The 19,721-nt window shown below is 36.5% G+C and overlaps 2 protein-coding genes across 2 annotated transcripts in view; both read right to left on the bottom strand.

The window, feature by feature from the left end:
• LOC107597763 (calcium-activated potassium channel subunit alpha-1-like) overlaps positions 1-11,365 on the bottom strand; it is a 93,804-nt gene extending 82,439 nt beyond the window's left edge. Inside the window, exon 1 of the mRNA XM_016288943.1 lies at positions 10,732-11,365. Within this exon, the coding sequence (XP_016144429.1) occupies positions 10,732-11,010 (279 nt within the window). The 5' untranslated portion in view covers positions 11,011-11,365. The remainder of the gene's footprint in view (positions 1-10,731) is intronic.
• A 3,404-nt stretch (positions 11,366-14,769) lies between these two features.
• Positions 14,770-19,721, bottom strand: part of LOC107597764 (disks large homolog 5-like) — a 50,204-nt gene continuing 45,252 nt past the window's right edge. Inside the window, exons 31-37 of the mRNA XM_016288944.1 lie at positions 19,221-19,391; positions 17,426-17,613; positions 17,204-17,347; positions 16,933-17,060; positions 15,599-15,708; positions 15,145-15,254; positions 14,770-15,058 (exon numbers count right to left, since the gene is read on the bottom strand). Of these exons, the coding sequence (XP_016144430.1) occupies positions 14,955-15,058; positions 15,145-15,254; positions 15,599-15,708; positions 16,933-17,060; positions 17,204-17,347; positions 17,426-17,613; positions 19,221-19,391 (955 nt within the window). The 3' untranslated portion in view covers positions 14,770-14,954. The remainder of the gene's footprint in view (positions 15,059-15,144; positions 15,255-15,598; positions 15,709-16,932; positions 17,061-17,203; positions 17,348-17,425; positions 17,614-19,220; positions 19,392-19,721) is intronic.

Consider the following 19,721-nt stretch of genomic DNA (forward strand, 5'->3'; position numbering starts at 1 on the left):
ACACACACTCACTCACATGCTAAAAACACACACTCACTCACACACACACACACACACACACACACTCACAATGCTCAAAAACACACACACACTCACTCACATGCTAAAAACACACACACACTCACATGCTAAACACACACTCACTCACATGCTAAAAACACACACACACTCACATGCTAAACACACACTCACTCACATGCTAAAAACACACACACACTCACATGCTAAAAACACACTCACTCACATGCTAAAAAACACACACGCTCACATGCTAAAAAACACACACACTCACATGCTAAAAAACACACTCACTCACATGCTAAAAAACACACACGCTCACATGCTAAAAAACACACACACTCACATGCTAAAAAACACACTCACTCACATGCTAAAAAACACACTCACTCACATGCTAAAAAACACACTCACTCACATGCTAAAAAACACACTCACTCACATGCTAAAAAAAACAAACACACACACACACACATGCTAAAAAACACACTCACTCACATGCTAAAAAACACACACGCTCACATGCTAAAAAACACACACACTCACATGCTAAAAAACACACTCACTCACATGCTAAAAAACACACTCACTCACATGCTAAAAAACACACTCACTCACATGCTAAAAAAAACAAACACACACACACACATACACTCACACGCTAAAAACACACACACACACACTCACTAAAAGCACTATAATCACAAAAAACATTTCTTCCATGTTTTAATTTTAATAGTAAATCCCCTTTGTTTGCCAAAAAATCTTGTTTGCTTAATTTTCAATAATTAAAAGATAAATGATAAATTAAATGAATGTTTTATGCTTTCATTTGATAACCAGAAAAAAATGTAAGTATACAATACAGAATTTCTGAGGTGGAAAAAAATTCATAAATTAAGTTGTTTTATGCATTCAAATAATTAGACATGCTAAAACACAGAATTTGGTAACAATAAAAAATACAAATAACATGGTGAGAAAAAATAAAACATTTCATAGGGCCCTAAACATGTAATTTTTGTTAAACTTTTAATAAATTGATGTGAAAATTTATAAGTTTCATGATTTTAATTAATAAGAATAAAATACTATTTTTCCCTATATATTTAATCGAGTATTTCTTTAAAAAAAAGTCTAAAAATCTCGTCTCGTTCTCGTGAACCCAGTCCCGTGTCTCGTCTCATCTCGTGGGATAAGTGTCTCGTCACACCCCTAATAGATAGATAGATAGATAGATCTTCAGCACACTCTCACTCTCTTCATTCACTCTCTGCTCTTCAGGAATAACAGCATCTCTCCTGCTTCATTCCTCCTCACTGCTTCACTGTGACACATAAAACACCATGCTCATGTGTCAACCGCTTCTGCTGAACCCGGGTTATTACTGTTTAAACCAGGTCACAAAAACATGGTGACTCAAAACCTAAAAATAGTTCACTTTTAACAATACCAAACTAAAGTTTTGCCACTCTGAATGATTCACAAACCAGTCATTTTGTGAACAATGTAAGTGATTAATTCAGAATAACTATACGTTCATGAATCAGACGTGAGTTTATGTACGTTCAGTTTCAGATGACTTGCGGGTTTCAGTAAACACTCAGTTTGGAGTGATTTTTACCGCACACTGAACCCCTAAATCAAAAGAAGAATGGAACGTTTCCTCGTGATCTGAACTCTTGATGAGTGACGATGGCTGACATCTGCAACTCAATCACTGAACTCTGGGACAGCGACACACTCACTCACATGCTAAAAAACACACACGCTCACATGCTAAAAAACACACACACTCACATGCTAAAAAACACACTCACTCACATGCTAAAAAACACACACGCTCACATGCTAAAAAACACACACACTCACATGCTAAAAAACACACTCACTCACATGCTAAAAAACACACACGCTCACATGCTAAAAAACACACACACTCACATGCTAAAAAACACACTCACTCACATGCTAAAAAACACACACGCTCACATGCTAAAAAACACACACACTCACATGCTAAAAAACACACTCACTCACATGCTAAAAAACACACTCACTCACATGCTAAAAAACACACTCACTCACATGCTAAAAAACACACTCACTCACATGCTAAAAAACACACTCACTCACATGCTAAAAAACACACTCACTCACATGCTAAAAAACACACTCACTCACATGCTAAAAAACACACTCACTCACATGCTAAAAAACACACTCACTCACATGCTAAAAAAAACAAACACACACACACACATACACTCACACGCTAAAAACACACACACACACACTCACTAAAAGCACTATAATCACAAAAAACATTTCTTCCATGTTTTAATTTTAATAGTAAATCCCCTTTGTTTGCCAAAAAATCTTGTTTGCTTAATTTTCAATAATTAAAAGATAAATGATAAATTAAATGAATGTTTTATGCTTTCATTTGATAACCAGAAAAAAATGTAAGTATACAATACAGAATTTCTGAGGTGGAAAAAAATTCATAAATTAAGTTGTTTTATGCATTCAAATAATTAGACATGCTAAAACACAGAATTTGGTAACAATAAAAAATACAAATAACATGGTGAGAAAAAATAAAACATTTCATAGGGCCCTAAACATGTAATTTTTGTTAAACTTTTAATAAATTGATGTGAAAATTTATAAGTTTCATGATTTTAATTAATAAGAATAAAATACTATTTTTCCCTATATATTTAATCGAGTATTTCTTTAAAAAAAAGTCTAAAAATCTCGTCTCGTTCTCGTGAACCCAGTCCCGTGTCTCGTCTCATCTCGTGGGATAAGTGTCTCGTCACACCCCTAATAGATAGATAGATAGATAGATCTTCAGCACACTCTCACTCTCTTCATTCACTCTCTGCTCTTCAGGAATAACAGCATCTCTCCTGCTTCATTCCTCCTCACTGCTTCACTGTGACACATAAAACACCATGCTCATGTGTCAACCGCTTCTGCTGAACCCGGGTTATTACTGTTTAAACCAGGTCACAAAAACATGGTGACTCAAAACCTAAAAATAGTTCACTTTTAACAATACCAAACTAAAGTTTTGCCACTCTGAATGATTCACAAACCAGTCATTTTGTGAACAATGTAAGTGATTAATTCAGAATAACTATACGTTCATGAATCAGACGTGAGTTTATGTACATTCAGTTTCAGATGACTTGCGGGTTTCAGTAAACACTCAGTTTGGAGTGATTTTTACCGCACACTGAACCCCTAAATCAAAAGAAGAATGGAACGTTTCCTCGTGATCTGAACTCTTGATGAGTGACGATGGCTGACATCTGCAACTCAATCACTGAACTCTGGGACAGCGTCATGGTTAATGTGTCTGTGAACAGACGGCCTTTGTTTGTCCATGTGAGTGTCTGAGACGACCTGCTGCTCAGTGGCTGGCGACACACACACACACACAGATCTTATCTGCCTGTTTACACACTTGCACTGCTACAAGAACAGTGAGAATGATTAATCTAAGACAACATGACAAAAATTGGGCCACTGTATAACACAAAGAGTTGCTGCCTGTGTACCGAGTGTCAAAGCTGTGTGTTGTGTGCCTGTGTTAAAGGTTTGGAGTAATTTAATGTTTTTGAAAGAAGTCTCTTCTGCTCACCAAGGCTGCATTTATTTGATAAAAAAAATGCTGTGAAAACTGTTCAAATGTGAAATATTACTACAATTTAAAATAACTGTTTTCTATGTGAATATATTGTCAAATTTAATTTATTTCTGTGATCAAAACTGTATTTTCAGCATCATTCCTCCAGTCTTCAGTGTCACATGATCTTCAGAAATCATTCTAAGATGCTGATTTGCTGCTCAAGAAACATTTCTGATTATTATCAATGTTGAAAAATCTGTGAATCCTGAGAAATAAAATGTATCACAGTTTACACAAAAAAATATTGGGCAGCAAATCAGAATATTATACTGATTTCTGAAGATCATGTGACACTGAAGACTGGAGTAATGATGCTGAAAATACAGCTTTGATCACAGAAATAAATTACATTTTACTATATATTCACATAGAAAACAGCTATTTTAAATTGCAATAATATTCCACATTTTTTACTGTTTTTACTGTATTTTTAATCAAATAAACGCAGCCTTGGTGAGCAGAAGAGATAACTTCGAGAAGTTAGCTGACTATGTAGGCAGCTCACTAGGATTTAGAACAGAATTCTGTGTTTGCGCTCATTTATGTGTATACACGCTTTAATTATGTGTGAGAAAAACGAATTAACAAACAGCAGAATCCTGTGAAACAACATCCGAGTATGAACATTATCAAACCCATCTGAAGGAGATCAGACTGGATTTCTATTTCTGGCTCAGATTGTGTGCGAGTCGCCTGTAGATTCTGCATGTAAATGCGTTTGTGGTGAATAAAACACTGATCACACACTCTGACAGGTGAGTGTGTGTGTGTGTGTGTGTGTGGTCTCTAGAAAAGCACAATTACATAAGGGGATATTTCCCAGCTCGATAATGAATATGCCGCCTGTTGCTTAGCAACAAGCATCTGATTCACGCACACTATAGGAGAGTGACACGCAGTTTGAATGAGGAAGATGCATGTATGAAAACAGAGAAAGTGAGAGGAGATGGACAGATCGAGAGCTTCAGTTAACGGATCGGCCAGCTGTAAATCACTGCAAAAGGAATATATGCCCTAAAAATGACAAAATCCTGTAATAAATGGACAGCTCACCCAAAAAAAAACTGAACACTCTGTCATAATTTACTAACCCTCATGTCATTACAATTCTGTTCGACTTTCTTACTTCTGTGGAACACAAAAGCAGCTATAGCAACCAGGAGCAGACGTGAGGGGGACAGAATGTCAAGTGTAACACCAGTTTGTTCTATTCTATTCTATTCTATTGTCCATGGTTCAGGAAAGAAATAAAGTAACTCAAACCACACTATTACAGAGAGACTACAGAGAGTCTCATTTGTGTTTCGATCCTGAAAGAATCTGTTTTTAAACAAGTCTTTCAATGATTCAATGATCCGGTTCTAAAGACAGTCGCTTGATTCGTTTCAAAATGAATCAGCCGTTTTGAATGAATCGTTTGAATTAATTACTTAAGTCAGGGACTTTCTGCCACCTACTGGTGGTCTTAGTGTCATATTTATTTATTCACGACTGGACTAAAACCAGCACAAAAACACACTCTGCAAAATATTGTTTAATTATCATTATCAAAAATCCCCAAAATACAGAGATATGATATTGCACACCACTAGTTGCATGTCATTTATGCACGAGTGGCTTTTTTATTTCTTTCTCAAGCTCTTTATAACATATTCTTCATGCTTTCTGGCTAGTTTGCTTAAAAACAACAAAATATCAACACAAGCTATCATATCTCAACATTAATAATCTCCATCTTTATTCTGATGTGAAAGGCTTTGATAACATATCTGTGAAAATGAACTTTTCAGATCAATTGCTGTGTTCGAGATTACGGTTTAGTTAGTTGCGCCAGATGACTCAACAACTTTTAAACAAAAAAATCTAAAACTAGTATTTGATTATGTCTAAATACACATCCAAATGCAAAACCTAATAAAAGTATGTAATACTGTCTGAAAACACTTTTCTCAGCAACCAGGGATTGCGCAGTTACTCTATTTTCATTTTAAATACTGCATTAATTAAAAAATTATATAAAATGTTTTTTTCTGATATTTTATGTTATACTGAAATAAATTATGTATAATTTAGAGGCAAATATTGTTTTCAAAAATACACTGAAAATATATACACACGTTTGTGTGGGTAGCTACTATTTTAATTGCCATCAAAGCTTGCTAATTATTCATCAAGAGAAACAGGAGTTTAGAGTTTAAACAACATGAAGGTAAGTTACAATTACAGAATGATTATTTTTGGGTGAACTATTACTTTAAGAACAGTGGAAGTGTGCATGTAAACGGGTGAAAAAATGTACGGCTCATATATAACCTCGAAATTAATAGAAATATTTAAAATAGTAGCTTTAGTTTACATAAATAAAATGAACCACTAAACACAAATATATTACAAAATGTATTGGGGAATTTTGGGGAAGCAAATGCATAAGAAAATTGTATAAATATTTCAAATATAAACATATATGCCAATAATCTATATTGCATAATACATATATATATGCCATTCATCTATATTGCAATAAAGCGTTATGTTTACATGTCTGGTTCAGCATGAAATAAACTCATCTATTGTATTTGACATCACAGTTCAGGACAGTCACAGCTGAATCATGCTCAATCAGAGCAGGAACATGTATTAAGAAAATAAGCCTATATTGATTTGACATTGATCTTAAATCAGCAAGTTCAATCAGAGCGGTGTGTTTGCCGCTGAGGTCGGGAATGGGAGAAAAAGGCCTTATGCACGAGTGGCTTTTTTATTTCTTTCTCAAGCTCTTTATAACATATTCTTCATGCTTTCTGGCTAGTTTGCTTAAAAACAACAAAATATCAACACAAGCTATCATATCTCAACATTAATAATCTCCATCTTTATTCTGATGTGAAAGGCTTTGATAACATATCTGTGAAAATGAACTTTTCAGATCAATTGCTGTGTTTGAGATTACGGTTTAGTTAGTTGAGCCAGATGACTCAACTTTTAAACAAAAAATCTAAAACTAGTATTTGATCATGTCTAAATACAGGGAGAAACAGGAGTTTAGAGTTTAAACAACATGAAGGTAAGTTACAATTACAGAATGATTATTTTTGGGTGAACTATTACTTTAAGAACAGTAGACGTGTGCATGTAAATGGGTGAAAATATGTACGGCTCATATATAACCTCGAAATTAATAGAAATATTTAAAATAGTAGCTTTATTTTACATAAATAAAATGAACCACTAAACACAAATATATTACAAAATGTATTGGGGAATTTTGGGGAAGCAAATGCAAAAGAAAATTGTATAAATATTTCAAATATAAACATATATATGCCAATAATCTATATTGGCATAATACATATATGCCATTCATCTATATTGCAATAAAGCGTTATGTTTACATGTCTGGTTCAGCATGAAATAAACTCATCTATTGTATTTGACATCACAGTTCAGGACAGTCACAGCTGAATCACGCTCAATCAGAGCAGGAACATGTATTAAGAAAATAAGCCTATATTGATTTGACATTGATCTTAAATCAGCAAGTTCAATCAGAGCGGTGTGTTTGCCGCTGAGGTCGGGAATGGGAGAAAAAGGCTTCCTGAAACGTCTGGCAGAATGAACACAACTATGTTTGACAGGCCTGTAATGAAAGCAACAGCTGTGGTGGTGTATGTGGTGGTGTGTGTGTGTGTGTGTGGGCAGACTACACAATGGCAGTGAAAACTCAGCCTATTCCTGACCACTGGCTCCATGTCAAACACGGGGAAAAGACGCAAGCGATGCTCTCGTACGTCTCTGCTAACAGAACAGACAGCTGTACTCCTGTCAAACCAACAGCATTCACACAGATACAGGTGTAAATGTACAACGTTTAAAAATCCCTCATTAGCCTTCAATTGTGTAGACAGTAGAGGTGCGCAATATTGACAAAAAATTATATTTTCTGTGACAATATTTTGCTGACTGTTTTTGTGCTGTACTTTGGCTGGTTTAGGCCTGTCTTGGATAAATAAATACGACACTAAAACCACCACGGCAGGTCATTGATTCATTGAATCATTCATTTAAACGATTCATTCAAAACGGCCGATTCATTTAGAAACGAAGCAAGTGACTGTTTTTATGAATGGATCACTGAATCACTGACTCAAATGATTTGTTCAAAAACAGATTCTTTCAGGATCGAAAGTTCAAAACACAAATGAGACGCTTTGCTTGAAACTATTTTTGTTGGCGAAACAAAAAAAACTGACAATATTGTGTATTTTATATATATATATATTTTTTTTTTACCGCCTGTCATGTATCCAGTCAATTTTTTGCCATATTACCATTTTCACTTCACATTAGGGCCGTAAAATGGTTCTGAACAGCGTTTCGTGTTGATTTGATCTCTTATTTACAGCTGTTTAAAATCTTCTACAAGAGCAAACCCTATCCAGCATTACCATAACAACCTCACCTTAGCAATTGCCTAGCAACCACCTAGAACACCTTAGCAACCATTTAGAACACTTTAGCAACTGCCTAGCAACCACCAAGAACACCTTAGCAACTGACTAGTAACCATTTAGAATAAATACTTAAGCAATCACTTAGAACACATTAGCAACTGCCTAGCAACCACCAAGAACACCTTAGCAACTGACTAGTAACCATTTAGAATAAATACTTAAGCAATCACTTAGAACACATTAGCAACTGCCTAGCAACCACTTAGAACAACTTAGCAACCATTTAGAACACTTTAGCAATCGGCTAGAAACCACTTGGCATGCCTTAGCGACTTTCTAGTAACCATATAGAACTACCTAAGCACCATTTAGAACTCTTTAGCAACTGCCTAGCAACCACATAGAATACGTTAGCGACTGCCTAGTAACCACTTAGAACTCATCAACCACCTAGAACACCTTTCTTAGAACTCATCAACCACCTAGAACACCTTTGCAACTGCCTAGCAACCACTTAGAACAACTTAGCAACCATTTAGAACACTTTAGTGACTGCCTAGCAACCACTTGGCATGCCTTAGCGACTTTCTAGTAACCATATAGAACTGCCTAAGCACCATTTAGAACTCTTTAGCAACTGCCTAGCAACCACATAGAATACGTTAGCGACTGCCTAGTAACCTCTTAGAACAACTTAGCAACCATTTAGAACACTTTAGTGACTGCCTATAAGCACCATTTAGAACTCTTTAGCAACTGCCTAGCAACCACATAGAATACGTTAGCGACTGCCTAGTAACCACTTAGAACTCATCAACCACCTAGAACACCTTTGCAACTGCCTAGCAACCACTTAGAACAACTTAGCAACCATTTAGAACACTTTAGTGACTGCCTAGCAACCACTTAGAACAACTTAGCAACCATTTAGAACACTTTAGTGACTGCCTAGCAACCACTTAGAACTCGTCAACCACCTTGAACACCTTAGCAACTGCCTAGCAACCATCTTGAACTCCTTAGCAATGGTCTAGCAACTATTTAGAACAACAAACAACTACATTGTCGTTTCTAATAATTTGAAGACTTTTTCATTCCGTACGTTTGGTAGATGCTTCATCTAAAGCGACATGTTTCATATTTTATTAGTAAAACACTCATTTCAGGCAAGTAAAGATTCAAAGTTCCTCTTGTACTTTCTGAACTATTTCCATGACTTCAGTAGAGAACCGAGCGATACTCGACTCAAAGCACTCACAAATTGTATTTTAGTTAACAGGGACATTGCACATTAATTAATCATTTCTGATCCATAAGAATAAACATTTTAGAGCTGAGCAAAACTACATTTACATTGACACTTGGCACACTTCAACAATCACTTAGAACACATTAGCAACTGCCTAGCAACCACTTAGAACAACTTAGCAACCATTTAGAACACTTTAGCAATCGGCTAGAAACCACTTGGCATGCCTTAGCGACTTTCTAGTAACCATATAGAACTACCTAAGCACCATTTAGAACTCTTTAGCAACTGCCTAGCAACCACATAGAATACGTTAGCGACTGCCTAGTAACCACTTAGAACTCATCAACCACCTAGAACACCTTTGCAACTGCCTAGCAACCACTTAGAACAACTTAGCAACCATTTAGAACACTTTAGTGACTGCCTAGCAACCACTTAGAACTCGTCAACCACCTTGAACACCTTAGCAACTGCCTAGCAACCATCTTGAACTCCTTAGCAATGGTCTAGCAACTATTTAGAACAACAAACAACTACATTGTCGTTTCTAATAATTTGAAGACTTTTTCATTCCGTACGTTTGGTAGATGCTTCATCTAAAGCGACATGTTTCATATTTTATTAGTAAAACACTCATTTCAGGCTTCAATTATCAGGCAAGTAAAGATTCAAAGTTCCTCTTGTACTTTCTGAACTATTTCCATGACTTCAGTAGAGAACCGAGCGATACTCGACTCAAAGCACTCACAAATTGTATTTTAGTTAACAGGGACATTGCACATTAATGAATCATTTCTGATCCATAAGAATAAACATTTTAGAGCTGAGCAAAACTACATTTACATTGACACTTGGCACACTTCAATCCAGAGCAATTCCCAGAGCTTATATTCTAACAGTAGCCTTTGTGCTGGAATCAAACATGACCTCGATCAGCTGAACTACTAGGGGGAAAAAAAGCAGATCAGAGAAAATGTGTCATATATTAGGCCTACCACCCAAAAGTATGGACACATGCACTCATTCTTCACTTTTCCACGTTTGCATGACGAAAACATCAATAGGATGTAGTGTCACAAATGAAAACTCATATTTCAGCTGCTTTGTCACTCCCGACATTCATCTACCAACTTCATGAGCTGGTTTCAAAGCTGAAGGAGGAACATGAGCGCTCATCATTGCATTTTGTGAAGTAATTCATGTCTGCATGCGTCTACAAACACATTTGTCTTCAGATCACAGGTTTTTAAGATCATGAGAACATCTGCAAAACTTCTGACCTAAAAGCAGGTGTCACTGGGGCGTTTTACCTTCTTTTTACCCTTGCAGTGGCAGCACACCATCCACAGGTACTTAAGGGTCCTCCACAACAGGATGATGAAGAGACCCCCGAAGAAAGTGACCATGGAGGAGGCGAGGAAAGCCCACCACATCCTCTGGCCTCTGGGGTCACAGGGTACATCACTGGTGTAGGGGATGATCACATCCATGTTCCGAACCGAGGACGGAGCCGCTAGTTGATAGGTCATTATTGTGGAGAGCAGCTTCTCATCACCATCATCATCTTCTGCTTCTTCAATGGGGAGCATCGAGCGTCTTTCTGGAGATCCCGGCAGCGCCCCGCACCCGACGACGATCAGCCATGTTTGGCAGGGCGTAGAGCCCGGCGTGTGTGCACTCTCCTCCCGCTGCGCTCTGCGCTCTCGGCCGCTGCTCGGTTCTCCGCGCAACCGGTGACGCGCGGTACTCAGAACGCACGCAAACACTTACTGGAAAGGCGTCGTCGCGTCTTTAAACGAGCTCGTACTCTGGGTATGTGCCACGATGGAAAACATGCCCGCCTGACCCCCGGCGCGGATCTTCCGTGCGCTCTCTGTCGTTCACTAACGTGTTGCGTTCAGCTGCGTTCTCCGCGGCGCGTCCAGGGCAGATGCACAGGTGCCGGAGGGCGGAGTCAGTCAGTCTGATGCCCGTCAGAACGTCTCCAAACCCCGCCGACAGCCAAAACATCCATCAATCGCGTTTATCTGACACAAATCTGTCGTGGTAACTACAGCTCGGAGAAAAAAATGTCATCATTTTTCATTGGGTTGTGAATTATGTTAGGTGGACTTAAAATAGGATCAAATATTTAAAACGTTTTGAAGCACGTTTTCAAGTTGCATGGCAACAGTTCGGTGCTTTTAGCCAGTTATAAAATAAAAATTGAACTTGATGTTATTTTTGAGTTTTTAGTTTAAAATGTTGCTGTTACAAAATGTCTTTATATACATTTCTTAATGTCTGTATATAAATATATATATATATTACTGCTGCTATTTCTACAGATGTTTTTTATTAATTTATGGTGCTGACAATTAAAAATCAACTTCAAAATTCACTCACTAGTCCTTGATGAGTTCACATTCTGAGATGTAAAAATAAATCACACTTCCTAGACTTTTGTTGATGTGTATGATAACACAGTAAAACCATCATTCACACTCTGGTATTTTCGAGGACACTGTGGTTACCATAGTAAATGTCTGAAAGGCTCATTACATTTATGGCCATGTTTTTAAACCTCATCGTGGACACGAATGGCTCAATTATTGTGCACCACCAGATGTACATGCATCGTATTTTTCTTAACATGTAGCCTAAATGCTTTATATTCCAGATTTGATGTGCATGTCACTGAAAGGCCTTTCCATCTGAATCCAAGCACTCCAGACTTCTAGGGACATTTACAAATTACATAAATACATCTGCACAAGGATGCAAAGTTACAGAAGCTTACTAAGTGGAAAACTATATATTTTTTTCTATGGCTTCAAATAAGTTTATTTTTAACCTAAATGTGCATCACTGACATTTTTGCAAGAGAAATAAAAGCTGCTCTAAACCACATTTGGGATCAACATGAGCTTGTTTTTCCTTTTTTATGATAACAAATATTCTTCCGTTTGCCATATGATATTTTCCGCTGAATAACAGCTCATCAAGTAATAATATTTCACCTGATGTTTACATAATCCTGGTTATGGGGATGAGGCTGAAGGAGGAAATGACGCCATCTGGTGACTCCTCACAGGAACTGCATCATCATATTTTCCACACGAGCTCTAGGACACACCACACATTACATTAAATGAGGTTTATAGAAATGTATAGAATTTTTGAGACTTGTACTTTCCTTATTGCTCCAAGGTTTCCATTAATTCACCATAAACTGCAAACATACAGACTCAATACATGCAGATGGAAAAAAGACAATTATTCTGCTGAAAGTATAAATGTTTAGACAGTACAACGCTAAGTCATGTTTAATTTTATTACATTTATTAATGTAACAATTACAAAATCATATTTTTGTGTTTAATGTGACAGTACCAGGGTGTTATATTATTATAAAACATAATGGAAAACAGAATTTTAATTGGAACTGTGTTTTTTTTCCAGCTACAAACGGAGCATCTGCACCAATTCAACATCAGCGTCATTATTGGCAGGAGTGGAAGAACATTACGTGACTTGAGAGAGTTTCAATCTTTGTTGATGAAGCTAAACCAGACAACTCCTTTCATTGGTCAACATACAGTAGGCCAGAACAGGAAGTGATGTCACAGTGAACATCCTTCTGTAAAGTAAGCCGAAAGACTAGTGTAGTACCAAAGCTTTCACTAGAGAGGATTAACTAACTATTCCTGAACGAGGATTACTCATTCTCCCGTCTGGGATTAATAAAGCAGATCTATCTTTCCATCCAAATGAGTGCAAAATACAGGCAAAGCGGAAGGAAGCATTTGGCACGTTTGTTTCTGAAAACAAGAGGAGCTTTTAAGATGTAGTAATAAGAACGAATAAGCATTCAGCTCTGCCTAAGACTCGACTACAAAAGACATTTAAATTAGAGTTAAAAATTAAACAGACAGAGCATATAGGAAAATTATCATGCAGCAGATTATTGCATCGTTCATTTAAATAATAACAAGTACACTTAAAAGACAATGAGATCAGGAAACTGCTACATTAAAGCTTAAAGGAATAGTTCACTCAAAAATGAAAAATGTTTGCATGTCTTTTCAAACCCGAAGATTGCAGAAAATTCACTCTGCTCTTTTCTATGCAATGACAGCGAATCAAAAATGCACTTTATTCTCATTCATGACAACTCTGAGTGAGAAAAAACCCTCAAAATGACATTATCTTATGGTGCTTTTTGAAGCATGGCAACCTGTCGGCGTTCATTGTGTGGAAAAGAGCAGCTCAAACGTTCTGCTAAACATCTGCTTTTGTGCTCCACAGAATACAGGCTTGAATAAATGATGACAGAAGTTTCATTTCGGGGTGAAGGAACCCTTAAACACGAAAACAAACTTAACAGTCAGTATTTTTAACCTCAGAAAACCGTAAATTGAGCGTCTGTGTCGAACTAGCATGCACCGATCGGATCAGACCCACACGGGGACAGACACATGAAGCTAAACATTCAAGTAAGCTGGTTCTTAAACATCACCTCTGTAAACACGAAGAACTACATGAAAGCCCTCATAAATTAGTGTTACCACAGAGAAAACACAGGAGGATATTGCTGCTCGCGCACGTCACATGCGACTGTCTAACAGTTGTGATCATTGCCTGAGAGTTTTGTGTTCAGGGCTGGGCGATATCACTAAAGAAAAACAGCAATATTTACATTAAATTATATTTATAAGCAACAAAGAGACATTTCCGAGCGATGATGCAAACAATCATTGAATCAGCGTTTCATTGACTCAATCATGAAGCTTAACCAAATAAAAGCATATTAAACAATTAGGAAATTCATAGCTGCTCATTAAGCACTTAATATTTCATGAATATCTGATATAGCGTCCAGCCCTAGTGGTGTCGTAGTGAGTTTAACAGCAGAGGAGTGTTGCAACAGTGTGAGATTGGTAGCGATGTGTTATTACACTGAAAAACAATGATTTTCTTACTCAGTATTTTTGTCTTGTATGAATATCTTAACCTTCTTAAAGGAATAGTTGCGATGTGATTGCATCAGTGTCTCAGCAATGGATGCTCTGCAGTGAATGGGTGCCGTCAGAATGAGAGTCCAAACAGCTGATAAAAACATCACAATAATCCACAGCACTCCAGTCCATCAGTTAACATCTGGAGAAGACAAAAGCTGAAACAAAGACTCTCATTCTGACGGCACCCATTCACTGCAGAGCATCCATTGCTGAGACACTGATGCAATGCTACATTTCTACAGACCTGATGAAGAAACAAACTCATCCTGATCTGGGATGACCTGAGGGTGAGCACATCTTCAGCAAATTCATTTTTTAATGAACTATTGTTTTTAAAAAAAATTGTTCACAAATTGATTATTTTTCTTATCCCACTGAAAGAATTTTGAATTCTTCAGAAAACAAGACTTAATACCTTAAGTCTGTTTCCTTAAACGTAATTTAAGAATCTTTAGATATCATGAAAAATGACAAAAAATACTAAGTAAGAAAATCATTTTCAGCAGTGTGTTTTGAAGGATGTGTGTGGTTCTTCACATGCTTCCATCAGGAATCCAAAGCACTTTGTTCTGCTCCTGGTCCACGATGGCCATGATCTGAGTGCATATGTTGGACAGACCGCCGGCCTGGACGACGCCTGCAACAGAACAGCATCACAAATCACTCACAAGCACGCCGTCGTGTGCGTAATCGTGTAAACGCATGCGTGTGCGCGTCTCAGACCTGTGAAGTATTTGCTGTAGTCTTGTTCGATCCTCTGCGCAGACTCAAACTGCTCTTTGGAATGTTTTTGTGACACTTTGTCTCGCAGATACACGGGGTCTTTCTGCTCCCTGAGTGAATTAAACACAGACTCAGTACAGACACAGCTACTGCTAATTAACTGCACAGCTAAATGTTCATTTCTGGCCTCATTTGCAGTAATCAAATTCACTGATTCACTGACTCAGAGTGGCTCTAGCGGAGCGAGTCATTAGACTGATTCAAATCGAGTCTTTCTGACTGATTCATAATAAAGAATAATTCTACAAAACCTCAGACATTGCTTTGCATGCAATCTAAAGATGCAATGATGAGAGAAAGCGAAAGACAAAATAATCAGAGAAAAAAAACAATATGAGGCATACAGTAAATGAGCACTTGTTTATGCAAACATCCAAAGGCAGACGTCACTCACTTAATCTGCTTAGCGTTTCTGTATCGTATGAATATGATGATGGGGTAAATGTTGACGACGTGCAGGCGCTCGATAGCATGAGGTGCAATGTCCAGCAGACAATGACAGTCCTGAGAAAGAGAGCGACAGCATGACCTCAGCACAGCTGAAGAATGAGACGACTTCTGGAGTATTATACAAATAAATGTGAATCTCATGAAAATGTCAAAATTTCATCCCAAAATAAAAAAAAAACATATTATGTATTATTATTTGGTTATAATAATAATAATAATAATAAATTTTTATAATAATAGATACATTATTAATTACATTAATAATATTATTATAAAATTATTGTATGTTTTACATAAGATAATGAAAATTATTTTAGAACGATTAAAGACTTTTCAGCATTGAAACATTATTTTAAGGACAATTTCCTGACAAATGTCCTCTTTTGTTAGTTGTTTTACGTAAAAAGTATCTGATAAATGAATAATATGCTTTCCAGATGCATATAAATCTCATAAAATCATGTACAGGTTACTTTTCACCACAAAACAAAAATAACAGAAAATAAATACACACATATATATATATATATATTAGGGCTGTGCAATATATCGAAATTATCAAAATATCGCAAATGTACATATCGCAATATGCATATCGCTACAGCTTGCAATATTTGGGGCCATGAACAAAAGACAAAGAGAAAATCACTCGCTGCTCTTACCTAAATAACTTCTGTAGTTTAAATAAGAATCAGTGCATATTTAATTCAGAGAGTAAATACTAAGCAGTGTTTTATTTTTCCTTTTTATTATTCAGTTCCTAAACTCATGTTAAAATGACATTTTTATGTAATGCTCGAGTAAAATACATATCGTTCACTTTCAGAAGTTGTAGGGGTGCTTTCTTAATATATAAAAAATAGTAAATAAAGTTATAATAATATTTATTTACTTATGTTCTACATAAAGAGGAACCACTACAATTCTTGGCCATTGATACATTATTTTCATGACAATTTCATGCTAAATTTCGTCATTTGTTAGTTGCTTTGCATAAAAAGTGTCTGACAAATGAATAAATGTATGTAAATGACAATAAGCCACTTTCAACCCAGATTTCTCCATCTTAACGTGTCCTGCTGTTTTCATTTTGGGTGTTTTGTGATTCTCATCATGCTAATTTTCAAATGGTTCTAAAATTTTAGATTTTTGTTGTCTTTAAGCAAAACGTAACACGTATTCATGACATCGGTTCAGATATCTGTAAATGTATTCTCTTCAAACTGAAAATAATTCAGTCAAGTGTTTGGGACAGCAAGAGTCTGACGTGGCTCGCACCTTCTCTGTGATTTCTTTAATGGATGCCACCGTCGTCACATCGAAGTGGCCGCTCCGGCGCTTGTAATCGATGAAGAGACAGTCTTTGACGCCTCGCTCGATGGCCTGCTGAGCCGCCTTCATCCCCTCTGAACAACACGAAGAGTGAGTGAGAAATAATTCAACATCATCTTTTTATTATCCTGCAGTCGTAACAAGCCAAAACTGAAAACCCATCATCGTACAGCTGTTCTGAATGCTTTAAACTCCATTAAATGTCAGTAGGTCTCACCAGCTAAACAGCGGCAGTATTTCCCAGGAGCCTCTCTGAGCAGCATGTCTTTGATTGGCTCGATGAGGGGCCCCAGTATCAGCACCGGCCTGCGATTGGTCGATTCCACTTTCTGCACGCGCTGATACGCCGGGCTCAGACAGTCTGAACAAACACAGAGGATATGAGGCACGCTGAGGGCGAACGTGACGGTTTACTCTCTACACGCGTGTCGTTTCTCACCGTCCATGAAGGGCATGGAGTCTGTGCTGACGGCGTCTGCCGCCGGAGCGTCACGGCCGTCTTTGGAGCTGCTGCGTTTGTGTTTGAGTTTACGGCGGAAGAAGGATCGGCGCGCTGCGGCTGAGAGCGTTTTACCGGAACCGCTGTCGTCCATGACGCTGTACCGCCGCTGGGATTCTTGATCTATCCTGCACACACACAAACTAACTTGCTTAGTTGGGGACACTTCATTTCCGGCGATATCGATGACATAATTGCAAAGATATTATTTAAACTGAGCTGGATGTTGACATCACTGAATTCAATGATGAACTGTCTTTAACTGAAAAATGAGTGTTTACTATTGTCATTTTGCATTATTGACACTATTTTCCTAATTAATGCTGTTCAGTTGCTTTGTCACAATCTGTATTGTTAAAAGCGCTATATAAATAAAGGTGACTTGACTTGACACAAACAACATACTCTTAAGATACATGCATGTCATCGTTACTAGTACTATTACGGTTTTCTACTATTGTTATGTCTGTTGTACTTTTGTTGTACTGTTCCTTTGTTTATATACTTCCACCCCTCACTCACTCACACACTCACACACTCACTCACACACACACACACACACACACCATGTATGTTTTGTTGACCTGGGTTATTTTGTATTTGATTTGTCACCGGTAAATTGTATATCTGTTTGCATAATAACAATTTTTAAAAAAAAAGATACATGCATGCTATTAGTGCTGTCACGATACTGCAATTTCTAACCTAGATACGATACCTTGAAAACTACTGATAGTCAATACCATTTTCGATTCCATGGGAATTGAAAAAATAAATAAATAACACACATACATATATATATATATATATATATATATATATATATCATACATCAATATATCAATTGGTTATTATATTATGATCATTATTATTACACACAAAATATATTTTGTGTGTAATAATAATGATCATAATAATTATAATCTGCAATTATAATATATATATATATATTACAAAAAACTAACAAAAATAAATAATCATTATTATTATTTTATTTTATTTTATGGAAAACTACAGAGAGACTTGTTAACATACAAATTATTAGAAAATGTTTTATTATAAATACTATATTATCATAAAAATCTGTGACAGTAATTTCTTAATTTTTGTCAGGAGGTATGCAAAAATATTAAACAAAATAAACAAAAAATATGGCTATGGTAATAATACCATTTCATACAAAAAAAGAGCATTTAAGTATAAATATAATTAGAATATTTATTATTATTATTTTACAGAAAATTTGTATTTTACGGAAAACTACGGAGGACGCCTAAAACTATAAATCATTAGAAAAGGTTTTATTATATTATTATGAAAAAAATCTGTGACAGCAACTTCTTAATTTTTGTCAGGAGGTATGCAAAATCAGTCCATGCCTTTAATATGAAATATGAGCCTCTTATGAATCCACTAAGAAAAAAAAAACTCCTGTACACTGGAGAAAAAACTGAAGGATTTTCATCTGTTTACTTCACATTTCTATAGAGAGAAGTATTATGTTTCCTATTTTTACCCAAAATAGGGTGGTGTGAGCATTATTGAGCGCTATAAACACATGTATGTTTCATTTCAGATATTTCAGTATTGATATGTATCAAAAAATTGATAGTTTTGTCGACACTACATGCTATTATATCATGTGCATCGCATTTTAAACAGCCTGACAAGGAACACATTCTTTCTGTTTACTTATGAAACAAAAGCAGTGATGATTACATATAGACAGACGTACATGCACTTGCTGGGCACGTGTCCGCGCACCAGCTTCCGTGCGTTCTCGTCCAGTTGCCATGCCAACCAGTAGCCCAGATTCCCCCCCGGCATCGTGTCGTCCACGTAGAGAATATCATCCTTCTTGAAACTCAACTCCTGCTCCAAATCACCAACATGGTCAAACAGCGCCCTGAAAGACAAACCGATCAAGAGTAAGAATATGAAAAGCATCACGCAGTCAGAAGAGCAGGGCCATAATAACATATCAGTAATATCTCTTAATATTTACCTATTTGCTCTGTTTCAACCAAACAGTTATTGTGGTCAGTAAAGATTTATATGTGGCAGGGTTATTATTGTTAACGAAAACTAACACTAAATCCTTAAAAAAAAAAAATTTTTTAATTATTAATTAAAAAATAAACATTAACGGACTTATTAACATTTAGATAGATTTTTCATTTTTCAAATAAACTAAAAAAACGTAATCATTAAAAAAAAATAACTATAAAAATAATAT

This window comes from Sinocyclocheilus grahami, unplaced genomic scaffold, assembly GCF_001515645.1.
Source record: "Sinocyclocheilus grahami isolate Dianchi unplaced genomic scaffold, SAMN03320097.WGS_v1.1 scaffold236.1, whole genome shotgun sequence".
Classification (NCBI taxonomy): Eukaryota; Metazoa; Chordata; class Actinopteri; order Cypriniformes; family Cyprinidae; genus Sinocyclocheilus; species Sinocyclocheilus grahami.